Raw genomic sequence first — 23,343 nt, forward strand, 5'->3', positions numbered from 1 at the left:
ATGTTTTCCTACTGAGCTCTAAGCCACCATCTCATCTTTTCCATTCAGGTGGGATGGGTCCAGGTGTTGCCAATCTTCACTTAGTCCTTTAGATGTTTGTCCTTTTGAGTCTTTTCCTTTTACAATTAAACATTCTAAATTTGTACATTATTCCCTTTCCTTGACTTTTATTAGATTGCTATTTTCTAATATATCAAAATGGCCCTTAAACTATACTTCCCAAACCTTTATAAAATACTGCAGATATACTCAACTTTTGAACAAGTGCAATGTGACTATCACCTCCTTTAACAAGACAAAACATTTGTGCCTTCAAAGTCTAAGATCACATGAATGTGTTTGCCACATAACATTCTCTTATTTAAATTATGAGTTAACAACTAGTCTTTTTTCTAAGCCAGATGCCAAAGAGGTATTAAATATCACAGCATTAAATAAATTAAAAATAAAAATAGAAAAATATTGCAATGATAGTACTTTATATGGGCTGAGATTTGAGGTTAGGACTGTAAAATATGCCCTACACTGTCAGATTCAAGAAGTCTCAAATGGTTGCCAGAGCTGGAACATGGCATTGATTTTAAGATCATAGTAGCTCACTTAGGCTCATGTTAAAATTGCAGTCAACTAAAATCCCTATGTGCATATTTTATATAAATGGCTTTGATATCAAATATTCCAATATTTTATTCCAGTTATAGTTTATCTTACTAGTTTCTACTTGATTATGTTATTCAAAAGCTATGTGGCCAACCTGGTTTTCTGCCATCTGCAGATTTGCCAATTATGCATTTGTTTTTTTGATAGTCCTACAAGTAATTGTTCCAAAACCAAGGATGAAACAAAGCTTTATTTTTCTGCTTAATATTTATTTTGAATTGCTTTTTCTCAATATTAGTTATATATAATTTACTTTTTAAAAGATTTATCAGATGGTTTTCTCATCAAATAATTCACTAATACCTTTTTAAAAAATAATTTACTAATATTTTGTGGCATAATTTTAGTACTATCTTCAAAATATAAAACATTAGATTCCAGAGTTTTGATATGCTACTAAATCATATGAAAAAAGACAACAATAGTATCTGTTCTGTTAAGCAATTTTTAGCCATGTTGACTCAAATTGTTGAGACTGACATGTGCAGACTCACTCTGCAAACATACTAAATCACTCTATCATGCTTTCATTTAAACATTTTTGATATTATAATAAGTGAAAACAAGAGAGTCATGGGATACTTTTAGATATCCTTAATGGCCTTGCTATTATCATACACACTAAAAACCAACTGAGCAAGAACTGAACTGATTTCACTGATCGTGTAAATCCCCAAAGGAGCTTAGAATCTTCTAAGAAGAAAAGCACAGCAAGTGGGAGTAAGGTGCTGAAAATACAACTGTGGTTTGGTGATATATACAGAGTATGGTAGGAGGCAAAGAAAAGGAAGGTGCTCAGGAAGGATTTTGTAGAAAAGATGTTAAGATGTTTGAGTTGAATCAGATGTTAACAGGTAAGATAATAAAGAGTATTACAGAAAGAGGTAAGAGTACAGGCACAGGAAAGGAAGAAGGAGTTAAACAAGAGGTTTTATACTTTAAGGAACTAATGTGGAGAGAGATGAATCTGGTACATTTAGTAGGAACTGGGTCATGATGGTCATTGTGTACCATGCTGAAGGTTTAGGAATTGAATTTTTCAGAGGATTGCCCTCATTACTATAGTTTTACGGGAAGATCTTGAAAATTATATTTCAATAATTCTATCAAAAGCCAAAGTTGAAATATTATAAATTGAAGGCATCTCCATTAGATAAGAACTCAGTAAATTCCTTAGTTTCCCCAAATACAATCCGGCCTTCTTACTGTGTCTCTAGAAGCATAGTAGTTGAGTCTTCCTACTGAAACTATTCTAAAATTTCTCTTTATTTATACTGTTATATAACAGTCTCAAAATAAGTAACTTAAAATCACATTTGGTTAAAAAATGATTGGTGAATTTCTAATAAAAATTGGAATAAGGATTGTTGTAGGTTATGGATTGAGAGTTTACTGATAATCAGTTTCTACTGACATTTTCAATATTTCAAAATACAGCCTAATTCACAATGAGGATTTATCATTTGTAAGATTTTTGAGAATATTTACACTTAGGCAGAAGTATGAGATTTTTCTAAAACAATAGAACAGACAAATTACCTTTGAATATTTAAAAGGGAATCACGAGTTATAGGCACTCCATAATTTTTAATGTATTATTTGTTAACAGACTTTTTAAAAAAATTATTTATCTGACAGAGAGAGCATGCACAGGAGCACAAGCAGGGGGAGTGGCAGGGAGAGGGAGAGAGACGTAGACTCCCTACCACTGAACACACAGCCAGGTGTGGGCTCATCCCAGGACCCTGGGATCATGACCTGAGTTGAGTTAAAGGCAGATGCTCAACCAATTCAGCCACCTAGGTGCCCCTGTTAACAGACTTTTAAGGAAAAAAACAACAATCTTGCCTTCAAAAATACTGCAACTGTAGTTTATATTCAAGTTTGTATCTGAATATCCATTAAACCTATACATTTAAGTTCTATTTTTCAAAACTTTAAGCTTCTATTATTTTAACTGTTTGTTATAATTCATTATCAATGGCATACTTATATAACGTATACATATATAAAGTTATATATGTACTTCAAATGGGGTACACACACACACACACACAAACACACACACACACACATTCTCAGAGGAAATAGCAAAAATAGCCACCAGTAAAATGAAATTTGAAAAGCATTGGAAGTGTTCTGCAAAATCCTTTGATTGTGGTAAATTACGCATCATGAAGTGTACATGTAATTAAAATATTTAGAAAAAGATTTGGTTTGTTTAGGTTCAGCATGCATTGTTTATGTTGCAAGTTAATGAAGATTATGGTTTTATTTTTTTTAAGATTTTATTTATTTGAGCATGTGTGTGTGCATGCACAAGCAAGCAAGCAAATAGAGAGGAGAAAGAGAGAGATCACAAGCAGGATGGAGGGACAGAGGGAGAAGCCGATTCCCCAATGAGCAGGGAGCAGAGATCCTGATACGGCTGGATCCCAGGGTCCTGGGATCATGACCTGAGCCAAAGGCAGAAGCTCAACCAACTGAGCCACCCACTCACCTCAAAATTATGGTTTTAAAGAGCATGTGCATTTTATTTTATAGAACAGGTACTTCTATTTTTTGTTTTTTTAAAATAGAACAAGATGGTGTTCGTTGTCCTTTGGTAAGTCATGTTTTATGCTTATTATAACATTTCAAATAATAAAATATTAATCTAAAAAATCGATTTTCCAAAAATAGTCATTAAGGAGTTAATAGGGGTTTCTAAAATAGATCAGAGCCTTAAAATAAAGACAACTGATCCACTAAAAATTTGGATAGAAACAAACAGTAAAATTTCACATACATCTGGAACCGTAGTTACGTTCTAATCCCAAATTGCTTATTTTTCAAATAAAGTTCTCTCTAAATCTTCCTAGGAGGGCAAGACTCTTTCAAAATGGAGAGGGAAAGAAAACAGTTAAATAAAATAAACATAAGTGTCATTTTCACTGAAGTAGATTTCACACAAAAGCAACACAAGGCAACTGTTGACAGTATCTCTTAAACAGCTGAATGGCATCTGCAAAGCCTGAAGATTTGAAAATATACATTTATACCAAATGTATTTATAAAAATCTGTTTTGAGGTTTGTGAAAAATAAGTTCAATCTCCCTTTTCCCCCAAAGTATGCATGGTATATATGCTAACTTACTGAATTCATCCTTCATGCAATTCCAGTTTATTAAAGAGGTTAAAAATTTATAAAACTCTGATGGGATATGGTTTTAATGCTTCATCACACTACCCATCATTTGCTTTTCAATCTAGATCAGAATGATCTTTCCTACTTCCCTGCAATCACCTACCTGCACAGCTAATATTTTCTGAATACTCTCTTGAGAGTCTGTCTGGAACTTGGCCAGCCTCATCTGGCTGTAGAGGACCACCAGTTTGAAGTGCTTCTGCCACACCTTGTGTATCCTTCTTTGCAGCTGACAGAGCTAAAGGGAAGAGGGAGGGGGAAAAACACAAGTCAGAGTAGGAGAGGAAATTAATGGCAGTGTTCAAGAAGAATGATGGAGGGAAATATAGAAAGCAGTCAATAGCCCATTCTGCACTGTACGGACCTGACAGGAATTTCACAGTCTCTTGATTTTTCAGCCCACTCATGTGCATTCATCAGAAACCAGTCACATCTGGCCGCCAGGATGGGGGGTTAATTTTCTCTAAATGCCTCAGCAGTTTTGTTCTAGCTGAGGCAAACTCTGTGACTGCAAAGCTGATGAGTAAAATATTTCTACTTCACCCAGTTTAACTCAAAACCGATAGCCTCGGGACATATTGAACCTTTCTCTAAAAAAATAATCTTTTGAAGCTTTTTTGAATGGCACATCAGGTCAAGCCAAAGTTTAAAAATGCAACTTTAAGACTTTGATGGACACTATTGCTTCCTTTGTTTTTTTTTTTTTTTCTCATAAAGCTTACCATTGCTTGGCAATGTGTGCTTTAGAGCATGACAAAACTAAAGAGAATTAACTTAGCCATCAACTGCTGAGGGAGAACAATAACAGAGAAGAGATTTCCAGCTAGAATTCCCTATTAATCTACCTCCCTCTGCCTATGTGACATGGAAACATCCCACTGCACTAAAGTACAGTGGACGCAATGTTTAGAGGTGACACGTCTAATACCGAATATACACAGAAAAAGAATTTCTCCTGTGAGGCATTCTATACTTTGTTTTGTTGTTGATGTTACAACAACAAACACGGTAGAAGTTTTACCAAGACAATTAATATATGTCCCTCAACAGTTAACATAGCCACACCATATAGAATTGCAATAATTAGATTTTTTCCAAAGAAATAAACTTCATAAGAATAAATGATAAAAACTGTATATTAAAATATATTCTGTCACTGAAACCTCTTTTTTTTGGTAATGTGGATTGTTGTTGATTTCTTCTTAGTATATTTTGCAGAATGAAAAACAAACACTAAAAATTTCATATCAGACATTTCTTCACAACAGAATAAAAGCATGTCGCAAAGTATGGCTATTTTGTTTTATTTATTGACCTAGGTACTGGGTATATGTACAAGATCCTTTGCAAAACTTCACCAGACTGTGCATGGATGAATTCCTCTGGAAGCATATTTCAATAAAATAGTTTACTTAAAAATAACAGTTTTAAAAATAGTCACCTGGCATTGCATGTTTATGATCATTATCTTCACTATGAATTGTAATAAAAAATACACAGATATTTATGCAAGCCAACAGAATAATAAAACCACTACTCTTGGTTAATTGGTTAACTTGTGAAATAAGAATAACCTTGAAAACTATAGAATTTTCAGCTTGGTAAATGCTGAAATATGTTATCTGGAATTTAAGGACATTTGAATTAAATGTTAACATCATATATTTAATACTTATAATATATAGTTACAATAATTATAATATTTAATAGTTTTAATATAATATAATATTTAAATAATTTTTTTCCTGCCAACTCTGACAGCCACTGGGGGAGCATATGCTATACCTAGAAATACTCACTAAGACATTAAGACACTTTAGTTTTTGCAATGCACAATTATGATGGTATCTGCAATATGACAAGGGCAAATAAGAAGAGGAAGATGAGTTTTAGAGGAATTCCTTAAACTGAAGGTAACTTTTTTCCAAGTGGGAGCTCTCAACATGTGAAAGGTTTTACAAGTGGGAGCTCATTAAGCAAAGTGAACTGAATGGTACTGTTTCCCATATCCATATCTTACACGAGGAGAAACAGCTGCATACAGTAAATCTAGTTTATTCACTTTTCTGAATTCTAGCTTCTGAATTTTAGCCACAAAGGTCTTAGATTAGTTTATATACAAGTGTTCAGCTACTTAACTAGAGAAGTTCCTTATGTATCAACTAAAAAAGAATAATATCTCAAAGAGTGTTTGTTTGTTTAGTTTTTAAATTTATAGCTAATGGGCCTCTGAAAAAAGAACTGGGACAGAAACAAACTGAAGGAATTCCTAGAATCAGCATCCGATAAAAGTCACAAATATACACATACATATCCACATTAAAGACAATTAGATGATCAACAATAATATATATGGAAAAATATTTCAGGTGCTAGAAATGACAGTTGATTCAATCTAAGATTTGAATATGATGACAAACTATTTTAAGAAAATAGTTATGATAAAAGCCCAATTGTAAGATGTTAGTAGACAGTAATTACTCAATAAATACTGAAATTAACTCAATTAAGTGAACCGGTAAAATTTTAGTGGTGAAGCATAGAAGCAAGTAAGAATCTCAAGAACTTACTAATTAATGAGAGAAGAGAAAAATAAACAAAGTGAATGTAAGAGATACAAAAATATGTAAAGGTAACACTAAAGAGAGAGAATTCAGTTGAGTGGAAATGTCCTTTGGGTAGACATAGAATTTAGGTTGGAAAGCTGAAGGAACTGGAATGATTTTTGATCTCTCCAACTTCAATTAACCTAGTGTTTTTGAAACGAAACTCTCCTATTCCTAAAATGATTATATTCTTGCCGTCTCCTTCAGATTTTAAGGAAGATAAGGTGAGATGAGGGAAGAAGTGTTAGAGAAACAAAAAAGAACCGTAAGGGATACAAATACATTGGATGGGGTTACAGCAAGGGCACTGTAGGAACTGCCATGTACTCAGGAGTAGGAATGGAATTTAAAGTCACTGATGGAGTAACAAGGCTACAGCTTAGTCTCAAGCACATATTACAATAATTCTGGAAGAGAAAAGATGTATTCTCATACAAAACTCAGAAGGAGCATATTGGAACAGGAAAAGAGTCATTTTGAAAAAAAAGATCCTCAACTTAAGTGCTCTCAATTTTGAATACTAAAAGAGAAAAGAGAATATTCAACTGCATCAGGAAAGCTGAAACAGGAAATAGCTGGTGTATACTCTCAGACATTTAAAATGACAAAAAGGAATGGTAGAGTTTTTTGGCCATGGTTTCTGGCCAGTTTGAATTTGTAGATTTGGTAAATTGGGCTCTAACACTTGCTTTGTGAGTTCTTTGTTGAAGGAAGCCCAAAGATAGAATTTGTTGTTATTTATTTTGAGGTAATGATCACTACCTAGCTATTCAAAAGAAAAAAAAAATCAATGTCCATTTTGACATATCTGTTAATGTAGCATTACATAAAATATCCATTTGTATATAATATACATTTAGTAAAAATCCCTTTTTATCAAATTTAATTAAGTTCCTTTTATTACATTTATTAACATTTTATTTCATTTATTTTTAAATTTTATTTATTTATTCATGAGAGACACAGAGAGAGAGGCAGAGACACAGCAGAGGGAGAAGCAGGCTCTATGTAGGGAGCCCGACATGGGACTCGATCCCAGGTCTTCAGTATCACGCCCTGGGCCAAAAGTGGCACTAAACTGCTGAGCCACCAGGGCTACCCTTTATTAACATTTTAAAGCTTGATATTCTCCAACAGTAAAATAGAGTAAATTAATGTTGTCACTTGCAAAAGTGAAATATTCTCCATTCTTCTGTTTTAATATACTTTTATGTATTATATGGATTCTGTTTTAAATCCAAGCTATTTTGATGACCTATACAAATTTAGGACAACTGTGAACTCCCACATATCACATAAACCTGGACCTAATACTGAATGTAATTATGTATGCTATATAACACACAAAACCTCTATAAATGAGTTTATATTATTTTACCACTGTTATGCATATGGAAATTATAATATGCTAAGACTAATATAAACTATTTGACATTCCAATCACAGGTTTCAAAAATGTTAGACCGAGCCATAACCAAATTAGCAACAAAATATTGCCTTACACCCTTCTCATGCTCTCAGCATTGAAATTAGAGATTTCAAAACATCAACTTTTTCAGGTATTTCCTATGGCCAGATTGGAGTATATAGTTGTGTGGTTTACATTATGAAGGATATAATAATAAAGTAAAGCCTTGTTATCCTAGCCCAAAGGGGACAATTGCGGGCACATGGTGAAGAATGGGGTAATATAACTGAAGTATGTTTGTTATTTACTGTCAGAGAAAAACAGTGTTCATAGGTATGATTTTAAAAATAGATGCTCAAATTATTTGATAATACTCTTGAAGCAGGATTATTTTACCCCTCCCTTTGAACGTAGGCTAGATTTAGTGACTCTTTTGTAAAGAACAGAAAACGATGGGAGATAGGATGCACTTCTAAGAACACACACACACATACACACATGCATGCACACACGTCTTGGATTTTTCTAATTCTCTCGGGTCTTTTGATCTGGGAATAGCCAGCTCCCATGTTGTGTAAGCAGTTCTGTGAAAAACCCACATGGTGAGGAACTGAAGTTTCTTTTTGCCAACAGCTCCCTGTGAGTGATCTTGAAAGCAGATTCTCCAATCTCTTCAGATGACTGCCATCCTGACCAACAACTTGATTGCAACCTTGTAGGAGGCCATGAGCCAAAATCACCCATCTATGCAGCTCCTGGTTCTTGTCTTTCCGAAACTTTGTGAGAAAATAAATGTTTATTAGCTTAAGCTGCTAAATTTGGAGACAATTTGTTGCAGCCTTAGTTAATGATAGATTTTAAACTCTCTTCTCTTTTTGCCTTGCAAGAAAATAATTTACTACCCATATTTTCTGAATGGAAAGCAAAAGTGATTTCCTAACTCACTGTTTAGTTTAAGGCTGAAACTGAAAATGATTTATTAGTAATAAGAGAGTGATTAATAAATACTCTTGATTGATAGAATGTAGTTTGTACCATCTAGGAGCTCATTAATTGAAGACAGTGTAAAGGAACTATAATAGTTCCAGAAATTTAAAAATGGTTCATTATCAGCAAATATTTTCATGTAATACATCACTATATCAAAGAAAAAAATCATCCTCAAGAGAAGTCAATATGAACACAGAACAAAAACAATCAACAATGAAAAAATTATCTTAGCAAAGTAGGAATAGGAACAGAAGAAAATTTCTTTAACCTGATAAAGGCATAAACTCAAAACTTCCAACAAATAATTTAGTAAATAGAGATACTTTAGAAACATTTCCACGTCAGGAAAAATGCAATTAGGACATCAGGAATCAATACCTTTTTTCAAAATTTTACTGAAGATACTAGCCAAAAGCAATAAGAAAATGAAAGAAAAAATATAGGAGGAAGAATGTCTACACAGAAAACTACAGAGGCTCTACAAATCAACAGCAGGAAGTCATGAGAGACTTTAGGAACTGTTTTGCCTATAAAATCAGCACTGAAAAAATAATATTAAAAATTAGTTATAACCAATTTTGAATCGTGATTCTAAAATTCTATTCATAATAACAATACAGAATTAAGATATCTAGGTTTCATTCTATTAGAGAAACATACGGATAAAGTTAAAAAACTTTTTTTAAAAATAAAAAGTAATAACTAAATAAGTGGAGAGGTATAATATGTCCACATATTGGAAAAGAATGTCAAAGGGCAGGTCAATTTTTCACAAAGTGGTCTATAATCTCATCAGGTCTCACAGAACTTGATCTAAAACCAATATGGAAGAATAAGAGACTAAGAACAGCTAAAAAAAGATTGTTAAATAGAAGAACAAGCTAAAAATAACTTGGCATACAATATATAAAGATGTAGGAACTAACAGTAATGTCAGCATTGGAATAGATAAGCATTTGGTCAGAAAAGAGAGATGAACAAGACTTTCATATAAGATATATAAATTTGAAATATGTCACAGATAGCATTTACACTAGTGGAGAAAGGATGGCATAATTGGTTTTCTCTATACAAGTATCTAAAATGAAATTAGATCCTTAACTTATACACCAACATAAAAATGAGATAGACTAAAGCAAGAAAAACTAACTTAAAACTGACCTTTAGAAAGGGAAGCAGTTTTAAACAAGATACTAAAAATGATAAATTCTAGTGGAAAGAACCGATAAATTTAATCATATTGTGTTTTTTTTTTTTAATTTAAACTTAAGCAGAGTAACAAAATTAACCAGGGATTTAGAGAAGACATTAACAACACTTACAGCTAGCGAGGATTAACTTCTTTAACCCAGAAAGTGCCCTTATAATTCAATAAGGAAAAATACAAACAGTATACTAGAAAAATGGATAAATTATACAAATAGACAATTCACAGAAAAGGAAAGGTATTTTTTCTATAAACATTTATATATAAACATTATAAACATTATCAACCAATAGCAGAGCACAAATAAATATAATTTACACTGATTGGCAATTATTACAAAAAAACTGTCCATGCCAATTCCTGGTAAGATTTGGAAAAAACTGAACTCTTAGACATTGTTCTAATGTGTAAAATTTGACATAAAGACTCTGGAGAGCAATCTCACACTATGTATTAAAGATGGAGATGTAGCTCCCCTTTGTTCTAGCAACTATATTTCAATCGATATACTTTAGACCAGAGATTCTCCAGATCAGCAGGATCAGTATCACAACAGAACTTGTTAGAAATATAGTCATTCAAACCTGCTGAATCAGAAACTCTGGAGCCCAACAATTGGTGTTTTAACAGACTTCCAGGTATCTAAAGCACGCTGAAATCAGAGATGTTGCTCTTGAAAAGTTATATGTTCCCAAAGAAACATATAAAATATTGTTCATTTACAAAAGCATTGCTTGCAATAGTGAAAATATGGAAACAATCTAATTGTCTACATTTGATGATAAAAAAAATACATTGTAGTATGTTCATATCCTAAAGCCAGAATTTAAAATAAATACACTAATGCTGTTACAAGTGATAGGTATTGCAGAACATTTATATATAAAAATGAAAACAAATGGTTTACCTTTTAAATTAATTACAATTAATAAAATTAATAATTAATAAAATCAGATTTAATAAAAATGGAATTGATAAACACCTAGTGGTCAACTCAGAGAGGTGGAATATAATATTTTCCTCAGCAGAGGGTTTTGAGTGTATTTATACTGGTCTAAACATTTCAGGCAAATAAATAAATGTTGATATTTACAAAGCTCATAAAGGCACACAGAAATTTATCATAAAACTTACATCTCCCTTACATGTAACTCTGTAACTTATGTTTTGTTGTTTCATTAAAAAAATAACTCTAGGTAAGCTTCCATGTTTGCAAGGACATTTTCATTAAAAAAAACACAAGTCTACCTTAACCTAGTTTTGTTAAAGTAACTTCCATATTTTGTGGTCCAGGATTATTTGATTTTAGAGAATTTACTATAATCTAATTTTAAAAATCCTATTATATTCAACCATCTGCTAAAATATAAGAAAAGGTCTTTTTGTACAAGATTTCTGTTATGTATCCACTAAGCATGATACTACCTATAATAAACGACCTATCTAAAATATTAAAGGAGTTTAAATCAACAAGGAATTAATTACTACCCACTGATTCTTAAATTGCCTAAAATTTTTGAGATTTCCTCTCATTCTGCTCACATAATTAAAGCAGTTGTTGAACAGTAACTTTCTGACTTACTTCATACTAAATTGAAGATAGATCTATGTAGCCTACTTACATGAGAATTGAATTAGCTAGAATTAGGTAAGGATTTGTTGTACATGCATTAGAAAAATAATAAAAAATATGTGCAATGATTAATAGAGCTTTGGAGAAAGTTATCTGTAGGTCTTTAGTTCTTTAAATTAGTCCTTAGATTATAATTAATTCTTTGCTTTGGTTTAACTTTTAATTTTTTTAAAAATATTTTATTTATTTATTCATGATAGACAAAGAGAGAGAGGCAGAGACACAGGAGGAGGGAGAAGCAGGCTCCATGCTGGGAGCCTGTTGTGGGACTCAATCCCGGGACTCCAGGATCGCGCTCTGGGCCAAAGGCAGGCGCTAAACCACTAAGCCACCCAGGGATCCCCTTAACTTTTAATTTTGCTAACATCTCAAATCCTAAGATCAGGTCCCTAATAAGAATAATGATAGTAACATTTTTGTATTTGTTGATATCATAAAGACACTCTGCTAAGTCAATGTTTTAAAAGGCAACAACAGAGCTCGGATACTAGAAATACATTAATTAAAATAAACAGAAATTCTTGTAACCTTAGACACATGTTACTGTGTTGAAACAATAGTAGGTTAGTGTGTTTTTCTTTAAAAAAATTCCTTATATTGTCTCTGTGTATTACAGAATATAAATATCATTACAAACATGCTTTAGATAAAATTAAATCATTTTTAGAGACATATGGTGCCAAAAATTAACTCCCCAAAGCACATAATTTAACTGGCTTTTGCAATTTAAGAACCCTGGAAAAAAAGGAAAGGGAACATTTCAAGGAAATGAGAAGTGTCCTTATAATGAATTTCTGCTTATAAGAATCAGACATAACAACAGTCTTTTTAATTAAAATACAAATACCATATGTATAGTTATCTGAAAATGAACTATAAATTGTTTTGTCAGAAAACAAAGACTAGTCAATACTGAAAACACAGAAGTCCCTTAAAACACAAAGGTAATACTGGCAGGACTGATAATTCATGGACAGTACTCCAAGTTCTTCATTTATGAATAATGATTTTCCATCACTGGAAAATGAAAACAACTGCTGAAGATCTGACTGTTTAGGAGTGTAAAACAATACTTCATTTATAACTTCTTAAGGAAAAATACATAGAAACTGTATGACAGTTCAAAAGAATACAAAATTGTTCTACATACATGAAAAATCCATTGGATATAACATTCATACAGGAAATTCATAGAATCACACCAGTAAACAACCCTCATGAAAGTAACATGTAGGACAAACATGAAAGATGTGGAACATTCCAAATTATTGAAGTCCAAATTACTCCCTGGTACACTGGAGTGGGAATTGGGAGTGGATATATGGTGGTGACGATGTGTGACAATTGTCAGAATTTCTGAAGGAAGTACCTGTGTAGGCATGGATTAACTCATCAACGGTATCTGAAAATTTGAAAGTTCATCTAATGGGACAACTAATGAACTTGGGAATTTCATAGGTGAGAAGGCTGTATCCTAAAAGTAGAAATATGAAGAAATTTTACCATAGGAGAAAATTAAAACATTTCATACAATCTACTTGTATTTTCTATCTATAAACATAGTCGAGCAAATAGTCCTACTGTAGAAGCAGCTCTAAGAAAAAATCACACATATTTGACAAAGGAGAGAAAAAACATGCTATATTCTACAGATTTGCATTTGTACCTTGGGTGATCCAATTAAAATGATAAGCTTTGACAAACTATGATAAAGGGCAGTTGGAAAAAAACAGTATTTTCCTATAGGAATATATTTTAAATGATAATAGAAACATACATTCATTTGCTCTAGAATATTAAAATAATGATTATAATTTCTGATGCTTGTTTTAAGGTTTTATAGAGTGAAAGCATACTTCCTTTCTCTTTTTGACAGATAAATAAAACTGATAAGCAAAGATATGTGCATGCAATTTTAATTCAACAGAGTGATGTGAAGTGAATGCAGCTCACAAGGCAAATAGCATAAGCCTTATCAGTTCTGTTTATCATAATAACCCAAACAATGGCAATTACAAACAACTCCACAGATTTTTGGCACGGCAGGAATGACAGATATACAAAATCCAGTTAATTCTGATCTTTTTATAGTACTCAGTTACCAAGCTACACATGTACAATATACAAATCTCAAAAGTAATGAGATATTTATTATCAAATCTGTTCCAGAGACCGGTGTTAAAGATCACATAGCTAATTTCTGGAAACCTCTTTTGTCAAATCCTTAGGTATACTTAAAAAAGAAATAAAATAAGACTCACATCCATTCCCAAATCTAGAGCTGGCATTTAAAAAATTAATAAAGAACTGTTTTATTCTAATTATATAAAGAAAAATGCATTTCAAAATTCTGTTTGGACCTCTTCTAATATATAAAAACACTGACGGCAAAAGAGAAAGCAAGCTGAACTATAAAGTCTTTTATTTTTTGTGAAGAAATTCTTTTTCCTTTTAATTTTTATTTATGATAGTCACACACACAGAGAGAGAGGCAGAAACAGAAGCAGGCTCCCTGCACCGGGAGCCCGATGTGGGTGGGATTCGATCCTCGGTCTCCAGGATCGCACCCTGGGCCAAAGGCAGGTGCCAAACCGCTGCGCCACCCAGTGATCTCAACGCTACTAAGTCTTATAGTTAATAGCTAAAGATCATGTCTATTCCATTAGATGAATATGCACATGTATTTCTTTTGTATATATTATACTTATAACCCATACTATGACATAGCGGATAATAACTAATCTAATATTTTTATATATTTAATAATTAGGTGCTAAACCACAGACTTTTTAGTTTCACAGATAACTGGTTCTGAAAAAAATTATTGTATTCTATTGAATATTTGATTTAAAAACTATAAAGATAACAACTTAAATTTTTATTTAAATGACTAAATTTCACATACAAGTCATATTAAGAGTTCAGAACTATTCTTAATTCTAAAATTATTGTTTTCTGTGGTTCAAAAAATGATGTTAAATCAAGAATAAAACAATTTTAAAAATTTTGTAGTAGAAATTATTTTCATAAGAAAAAATTAACATTACTAAAATGAAAAGTTGGCTGTTTTTTAAAAGTTGCAAATAGAATTGTATAAAGATTAAAAACAAAAGTTATGCTGTCATTATGCTTTAGAGATGAACATATTCTTAACGTATCCATTTCCTTGCCTCCTGTCATTTTTCCAAGAGTAATTAAATCCCTTGATTTTAAAATGTCATCAAATGAATTCTGTTAACTGGTTTTTCTGGTGTTCATTTTGAGCGGTTGTTGAACAATTTTCTTTGATGATTATTCACAATATATCTTTATAATCTTAAGAGACCCACTTGTTCTGATGCAAATGAATTAAAACAATGCTTTAAAAATCACATTTACCTAAAATTAATTCACAATAAAAACATTATATTAAAAATGATTAATTATAGAGCTCTTTGTTACATTTAGAATTCACAGGAAGAAGTATAGTATTTTTTCTACTTTAAAGACAGTTCATTTATTTCTTTTACACACAGGTAAACATAAATGTTTCTGAAATTATTTGTTTTAAACTATTTGCAAAAATTCAACTGAAAGTGCAAAGAAAATATGAAACACAATCATACAATGAGGCAGAGCCTGGGAGCAGAAAGAAACTGCTCTACCGCTATAAGAAATCAGGGGTCAGGTAACTATGAACTTCTTCATAAACTACATCTAAAATGAGAAAGTCTTAAGACCTTATTCTTGTCTTAGCTTCTTGTTACTTATCTAGTATTATTTTGGGGGCTAGATGGATTTCAACAATAAGAAGAAAATCTTCATAATAGTGGAAATTGTCATAGATGACAAAAATTTACTAATCTACTTGTTGGCTTGAACTAGTTTAATTAAATATGGATTACAACAAATATTATAAAAAACATGTTATAGTAAATCAACGCCTTTTAAGAATTAGTTACTAATCTTATTCTTTCACCAAACACTATGAACTAAATTCCAAGATAATTAAAGATCTGAAAAGAACAATGGTGACAATGATTAATATAAATGGAATGATAGTACCCACAGTAGGAAAGTTACAGATGTTCTGCTAAATTCTGGAGATTTTGATAAGTAGTGGATGAATTATTGGATATTTGAAAACACAAGCAGATGTAGGTATTGGCATGCTATGTGACTTTGGGTGCTAATATCATTTGAACTTTGACTTATTGAAGGAAGAAGTATAATACTAACTGGTACTGTCAGTAAAATATATATGTAGCCACTTAGCATTTCAGGTGTCTGTTGGCCAACTGTACAGCTGTGGAAAAAAATGTCTATTCAGGTCCTTTGCTCATTTTTAATTGTATTGTTTTTTGGTGTTGAGTTGTAGAAATTGTTTGAATATTTTGGATACTAACCCCTTATTGGATATATCATTTGCAAATACCTTTTCCCATTCAGTAGGTTGCCTTTTCATTTTGTTGATGGTTTCCTTTCTTGTGCAAAACCTTATTTTTATGTTATACCAATTGTTTGTTTTTGTTTTTAATTCTCTTGCCTTAAGAAACTTATCTAGAAAAATGTTTTTACAGTTGATATCAAAGAAAGTATGGCCTATTTTCTCTTCTAGGATCCTTATGATTTCAGGTCTCACATTTATGTCTTTAATCCATTTTGAATTTATTTTTGTGTGTGGTGTTGAAAGTAGTACAGTGTCATTCTTTGGATGTTTTCCTAACATCATTCTTTGAAGAGACTGTCTTTTCCCCATCATATATTCTTACTTCCTTTGTCATAGATTAATTTACCATATAGGTGTGGGTTTATTTCTGGATTTCTATCTTGTACTATAGACCTATGTGTTTATTTTTATGCCAGTACCATACTGTTTTATTATAGCTCCGTAGTATATCTTAAATTCTGGAATTGTGACACCTTCAACTTTGTTCTTCTTTCTTAAGATTGCTTTGGTTATTGAGGGTCTTTTGTATAAAATAATACAAATTTTAGCATTATTTGTTCTAGTTCTGTGAAAATGCTGCTGGGTTTTGACACGAGTTGTACTGAGTCCGTAGACTGCTTTGGGTAATATGGACATTTTAGCAATTATTCCAATCAATGAGCAGAGAATATCTTTACATCTGTTTGTGTCATCTGAAATTTCTTTCATCATTGTTTTACAGTTTTCAAAGTACAGGTCTTTCATCTCCTTGGTTAAGTTTATTCCCGGGAATTTTATTCTTTTTGGTACAAGAATAAATAGAATTGTTTTCTTAATTTCTCCTTCTGCTACTTTGTTATTAGTATGTAGAAATGCTACTGAATTCTGGGTATTAGTTTTGTATCCTGAAACTTTATTGAATTCACTTATTACTTACAGTAGTTTTTTGGTAGAGTCTATGGTTTTCTATATTTGTTATTATGCTGTCTACAAATTATGATAGTTTAACTTCTTCCTTAACAATATGGATGTCTTTTATTTCTTTTTCTTATCTGATTGCTGTGGTCAGGATTTCCAGTACTATGTTGAATAAAAGCAGCAACAGTAGATGTCCTTGTTTGTTCCTGATCTTAGAGGAAAAGCTCTCAGTTTTTAGCTATTGGTTTTTCATATATGGTCTTTATTATGTTGAGGTAATTTTCCTCTTAACCCACTTTTTTGAGACTTTTTGTCATGGACCGATATTGAATTTTGTCAAATGCTTTTTCTGTATCTACTGAGATCATCATATAATTTTTATTCCGTGTTTTGCTGATGTGGTGTGTCACACTGATTGATTTGCAAATATTGAAACATGCTTGCATCTCTGGAACAAATACCACTTCATCATGGTGAATGATCTTTTTAATTTATTGTTGAATATGGTTTGCTAATATTTTGTTGGGATTTTTGCATCTATGTTAATTAGGGATATTGTCCTATAGTAGTTTGTGTGGTGTTATGGCTTTGGTATCAAAACCTTACTATTTTTTGGATGTCTATCCTTTTCTGATTTTATTCTTGGTTTGCCTCTATTGTTCTAAACTTCCCTTTTAGTCTTATGTGCCCCTTTTCTACCACTAAACATCATCATTTTCTAAGGTTCTGCTCTTAATTCTCTCCTTCTGTATAGTCTCTATGAGTGAACTCATGAACTCCCATAATCTAAATCCTAAACAGCAATGCCTCTTAAATTTTATCTGCAAAACTGACATCCCTAAGCCTGACTGATTTTTATGATTAACTACTGAACACTTTCCCTTATCTACCCAATGATACTTCAAGATCAAAGTCCAAAAATGAAACCATTGGAACCTTCTCATCCAAATTGTTTCCTCTTCCTATTGTCTTGTGATTTAGAATTAAATGCCACTATGCCACCAAAGCCAAAAACCTTGGAGCCATGCTGTCTTCCTTTACCCATCCATATCTCATCATAAACTATTTAAGTTTCTATAATTCCAACTTTTAAGTATTTTCCAGTTGGATCCTTTATTTCCTCCTCACCATAGACTCCTACCATTATTATCAAAGTTATCATTTTGGCTTTAAGAGATAAAATTAATAAATAAGGCCAAATACATGAAGTTTTCTAATAGTGGTAGTTATCAAGTAAACTTAAGAGCCCTGTGATATACCAGTTGAGACCATAGGGGGCGGAATACAATGTGTTAGTGAAGACCAGGGTTGTACACATTTTGAAGGCATGGAAATGTCTACAAAATTTCAAGAGACCATGAACACTGCTTTTAAATGGAGGCTCTGATAAATGCAGAGTAATGAAGACGTAAGAAAATCTGTGAATAGCAAAATGTATACATAGAAACAATTGAAGACTTTATATTCTAAAAACAGTTTGTTTTACAAAGCAGTTTAAGGTATCTCTATAAAGTTTATTTTATTTACTTAAACATTTTGTCATAATTGAATAGATATGGCTTTCTACTCTGTATTTATTATAAATTTCAAATTAATGTTATCTTTGTGAATTAGTTCTTACTAAATTTAGACACAGATATATATTTATATTAAGATATGTTAACTGATAATTATGTCCTAGATTTTTATAGTACTTTACAACACAGAAATACTGTATCCTCCCATTTATACTCACAACATTTTTAGGCATATGGCAGTGTAGCTACTACTATCCATTCATAAAGCAAACTTTTATTGAAAAAATGAAAAACAAAAACTTTGTGTCAGAGCCTGTACTTTTACATCCAGGGAATCAAGGATCCAGTGGGTTAGTTGTTTACAATCTTCAATGTGGCTCAGAGTACATAGAACGTAAGTATATCTTTTATGTACATAGCTAAAAGTAGGAGATGAATGTGAAACAGGATCTTAGAGAAGGAATACCTAAAAACTTTGGCATAAATTGGAAGATTCCTGATGGAAGTGATAAAAGTACCAAGTTCAATAGGAAAGCCAAATGAAGCTGAATCAGTCAGGACAACTGCCCAAGGCTCCTGAACGAGTATAAGAAAGAGGTAACACTTGATCTTAAAGTCTCTTCCTATTTTCTTTCTGCTAAATGAATTTTATGTTTATAGCTGAAAATCTCAATTTATATATTATTTTTATTATTGTTATATATTTTTATTATATTTATATATTTTTATTATTTTTATATATTATTTTTATTATTTTATAACTAAGAGCCTTTCACAAACAATTTGCCAAAAAGTTTAAGAAAGGGTTTTTACTAACAAAGACTTCACATAATTCTCACTTATGTCAAGCAGAATAAACAAAATACAGAAGCATACATTTATTGAAAGGAAGAAAAATTTGAAAAACTTAATCTGGTAACTTTCAAAGGCAGCTGACCCAGTTTGCCACTGAGCAAGTATTTTAATTAATTAACTAATTAATTAATTAACACCCCCCAGTCTCTCTTAATATTATCTTATTTAAAATTTTAGGGCCAACATTTTGGGTAAGACATTATCAAATAAGAGATAATAGTTGAGCCAGAAAGCAGTCATTAGTATCAATAAGCTAAACTGAATTCACACAGTAACAGCATCTTAGTAGAGGTGGCCTCTCCAGAGAAAATGGTTTGACAGTACAGATCAGATTGGAAAAGTCTGAAGGAGAAGAATCCAAATCACAAAATTAGGCCAATTATAGAGTTTGAAACATTATAGAAGGTGTCCAGGATGCAAAGTAGTAGCATGGTAACAGGCACAGAAAGTGAAGCGAATATTGCAAAACAGATGGAAGGTAGGAAAAAGTGCATAATGCAAAACTCCACTAAACTTTAAGATAATAACAGTGCTTGTTCTGGAAGAACTGCCCTATTGTCAACTTATGCTTATCCTAGTGTCTATAATATGCCATCTTATAGCAAGGAAGAACCATCTAAAACTTAAACCTGAACTTCTAACCAGAGGAGATGAACAGCACAGCAAATTTTCATAATGCTAATTAACTAAACATTCTCTCAATTTGTGAACCCCAGAAAAAAGTGTATATAATGCGACTATGCAAATTTGTTTTGTTTCTAAGAAAGATATAAAAGTAATACAGGCATGCTTCATTTTGTTGCATTTTGCTTTACTGCACTTTGCAGATACCGTGTTCTTTTGCAAATTGAAGGTTTGTGGTAACCTTGCAACAAGCAAGTCAATCAGTGCCATTTTTTCCAATAGCATGTGCTCACTTCATGTCTCTGTGTCACATTTTGGTAATTCTCATAATATTCCAAACTTTTTCATTATTATTACACTTGTTATGGTGATCTGTGATCAATGATCTATGATGTTACTATTGTAATTGTTTTGGGGAACCATGAACCATGCCCCAAGAAGACAGCACACTTAATCAATAGACAATGTGTGTGTTCTGACCGCTCCACTGACCAGCCATTATCCCACTCTCTCCCTCTCTTCAGGCAGCCCTATTTCCTGAGACATAACAATATTCAAATTAGGCCATTTAATAACCCTACAATAGCCTCTAAGTGTTCAGTTGAAAAAAAGAGTTGCAAGTCTCTCACTTTAAATCAAAAGCTAGCAATGATTAAACTTAGTGAGGAAAGCATGTCAAAAATCAACATAGGCTAAAAACTAAGCCTCCTGCACCAAACAGCCAAGTCGTGAATACAAAGGAAAAGTTCTTGAAGGAAATTACAAGTGCTACTCCAATGAATACACAAATGGTAAGAAAGCAAAAACAGCTTTATTGTGGACATGGAGAAAGTTTTAGGGTTGTGTCAAACCAGCCACAACATTCCCTTAAGCCAAAGCCTAATACAGAACAGGGTCCTAACTCTTTTTAAGGCCAAGAGAGGTGAGGAAGTTGCAGAAAAATGTTTGAAGTAGTAGAGGCTGGTTCATGAGGCTTATGGAAAGAAGTTGTCTCCATAACATTAAAGTGCAAGGTGAAGCAGCAACTGCTGATGTAGAACATACAGCAAGCTATCCAGAAAATCTCGCTAAGATCATTTTTAAAGATGGTCACAGTAAACATCAGATTTTCAATGTAGAAAAAAAAAGCCTTCTATTGGAAGAAGATGCCATCTTGGATTTTCATAGTAGCTAAAGAAGAGAGGTCAATGACTGGCTTCAAATTTTAAGGAACAGGCTGTTGGGAGCTAATGCAGCTGGTGACCTTTAAGTTGAAGCCAGTGCTCACTAACCATTCTGAAAATCCTAAGGCCTTTAAGAATTATGCTAAAAAAATTTAAAAAAGAATTATGCCAAGTATACTCTGCCTATGCTCTAGAAATGGAACAACAAAGCTTAGACGACAGCACACTTGTTCACAACATGGTTTACTGAGTATTTTCAGTAAACATTTTACTGCTGAGATATAGTGCTCAGAAAAAAAGTTTCCTCGCAAAATATCACTATTTACTGACAATGCACCTGATCACCCAAGAGCTCTGATGGACGTGCACAACAAGATGAATGTAGTTTTCATGCCTGTTAACACAACATCCATTCTGCAGCTCATGGATCGAGGAATACTTTCAACTCCCAAGTCTTATTATTTAGGGAATACATCTTGACTCCAATTTGGAAAGAAGTTGTACTGTGAGTAAAATGATATCAAACAGCTTCACATACTACAGAGAGATGGTTTGTGAAAGGAAGAGTCAATCAATGTGGCAAACTTCACTGTTGTCTTATTTTTAAAAAGTGCCAGAGCCATCCCAACCATCTGCAACCACCACTCTGATGAGTCAGCAGCCATCAGCATCAAGGGAAGACCTTTCATCCACAAAGCTTATGACTTGCTGAAAGCTCAGCTGATGTTAGCATTTTTTAGCAATGAAATATTTTTACCTACGGTATATACAATATTTAGACACAATGATATTGAACACCAAGTAGACTACAGTATAGTGTAAACATAACTTTTATATGCCTTGAAAAACCAAAAAAATTAATTGGACCTGCTTTATTGTGATATTCACTTTATTGCAATTGTCTGGAACCGAACCCATGTTATCTCTGATATTGCCTGTACTCAAAATTAATTATCCTGAATAATAGTAGTTCTTCTGCTTAATATTAAAAATATTTAATAATTTATATACTAAAATAGTAATTGCTATTATATTATTCCTATATTAACCTGATTCTAATTTCTACTTATTTTACTCTTTCCTAAAATAAAAATCTGTATTGGCTTAATCCTTGATATTTCTGAAGTCCAACAAATCATTCATAAATTTGAGACAATGACTGTGTCCAAAACAAACAAACAAAATCCATGTTTTATTTTCCTTCTAAGTGCCATTATAATAGGTGAGTAATTACTTAAGCCCTTTAAGTAAAGACTTAGGGGGCAGGAAAAATGCTGGTTAAAATAGAACTTACTACCTTTTTTTTTTTTTTTTTTTTACATAGATGCCCAGATCTAAAATTGAAACTTTACTGCTAGGAGCCACACACTGTTATGAGTTCCTTTTGGTCTCCCTGGGAAGAACTTAAGAAACCACTGGTGTTATTGGATTGAGAAAACTATGTCCCAGGAATTTTAAATTCAACTTAAGCTACCTAATCTTAATATTGGTTCCCTTATGGCATTGCATTTAACAACAGTTATAACTAAAAAATTTTATCTTTTTTTTAAAATTTTATTTATTCATGAGAGACACAGAGAGAGAAAGAGGCAGAGACATAGGCAGAGGGAGAAGCAGGTTCCATGCAGGAGGCCTGATGTGGGACTTTATCCCAGAGTCAAAAGCAGACGCTCAACCGCTGAGCCACCCAGGTCTCCCTATTTAAGAAATTTTAGAGAGGGTTTTTTCTTCAAGTTTTTTGCCCTAATTAATTTGTTCCATGCATTTTGAGAATAGGCAAAAAAAAAAAAAAAACAAAAAACAAAAAAAACAAACAAAAAAAAAACACACAACTATGAGAAAGAGTATGAGTTCACTAGATGTTCTGAAGAAATTTTAGAGAGGGTTTTTTCTTCAAGTTTTTTGCCCTAATTAATTTGTTCCATGCATTTTGAGAATGGGCAAAAACAAAAACAAAAACAAAAACAAACTATGAGAAAGAGTATGAGTTCACTAGATGTTCTGAAGGGTGCTTTAATTTTAAAACAACTATATTCTTCATACAAGTATTTGTATTGTATCAATGGGTTTAAAGTACATAAAATAAGTTCCCAAGAGAGGGGTAACCATAAGTGAAACCTGAGCCATAAGTAGTCACCAGTGTTTCCGGTTGAATGGATGATATCTG

The 23,343-nt window shown here is 32.3% G+C and overlaps 1 protein-coding gene across 1 annotated transcript in view; it reads right to left on the reverse strand.

Annotated features, from left to right (window-relative positions):
• Nucleotides 1-23,343, reverse strand: part of CCDC178 (coiled-coil domain containing 178) — a 371,851-nt gene that overhangs the window by 35,036 nt on the left and 313,472 nt on the right. The window contains exons 19-20 of the mRNA XM_072733713.1: nucleotides 13,096-13,165; nucleotides 3,951-4,087 (exon numbers count right to left, since the gene is read on the reverse strand). Coding sequence (XP_072589814.1) covers nucleotides 3,951-4,087; nucleotides 13,096-13,165 — 207 coding nt within the window. The remainder of the gene's footprint in view (nucleotides 1-3,950; nucleotides 4,088-13,095; nucleotides 13,166-23,343) is intronic.

The sequence above is a fragment of the Vulpes vulpes genome, chromosome 13, assembly GCF_048418805.1.
Source record: "Vulpes vulpes isolate BD-2025 chromosome 13, VulVul3, whole genome shotgun sequence".
NCBI lineage: Eukaryota > Metazoa > Chordata > Mammalia > Carnivora > Canidae > Vulpes > Vulpes vulpes.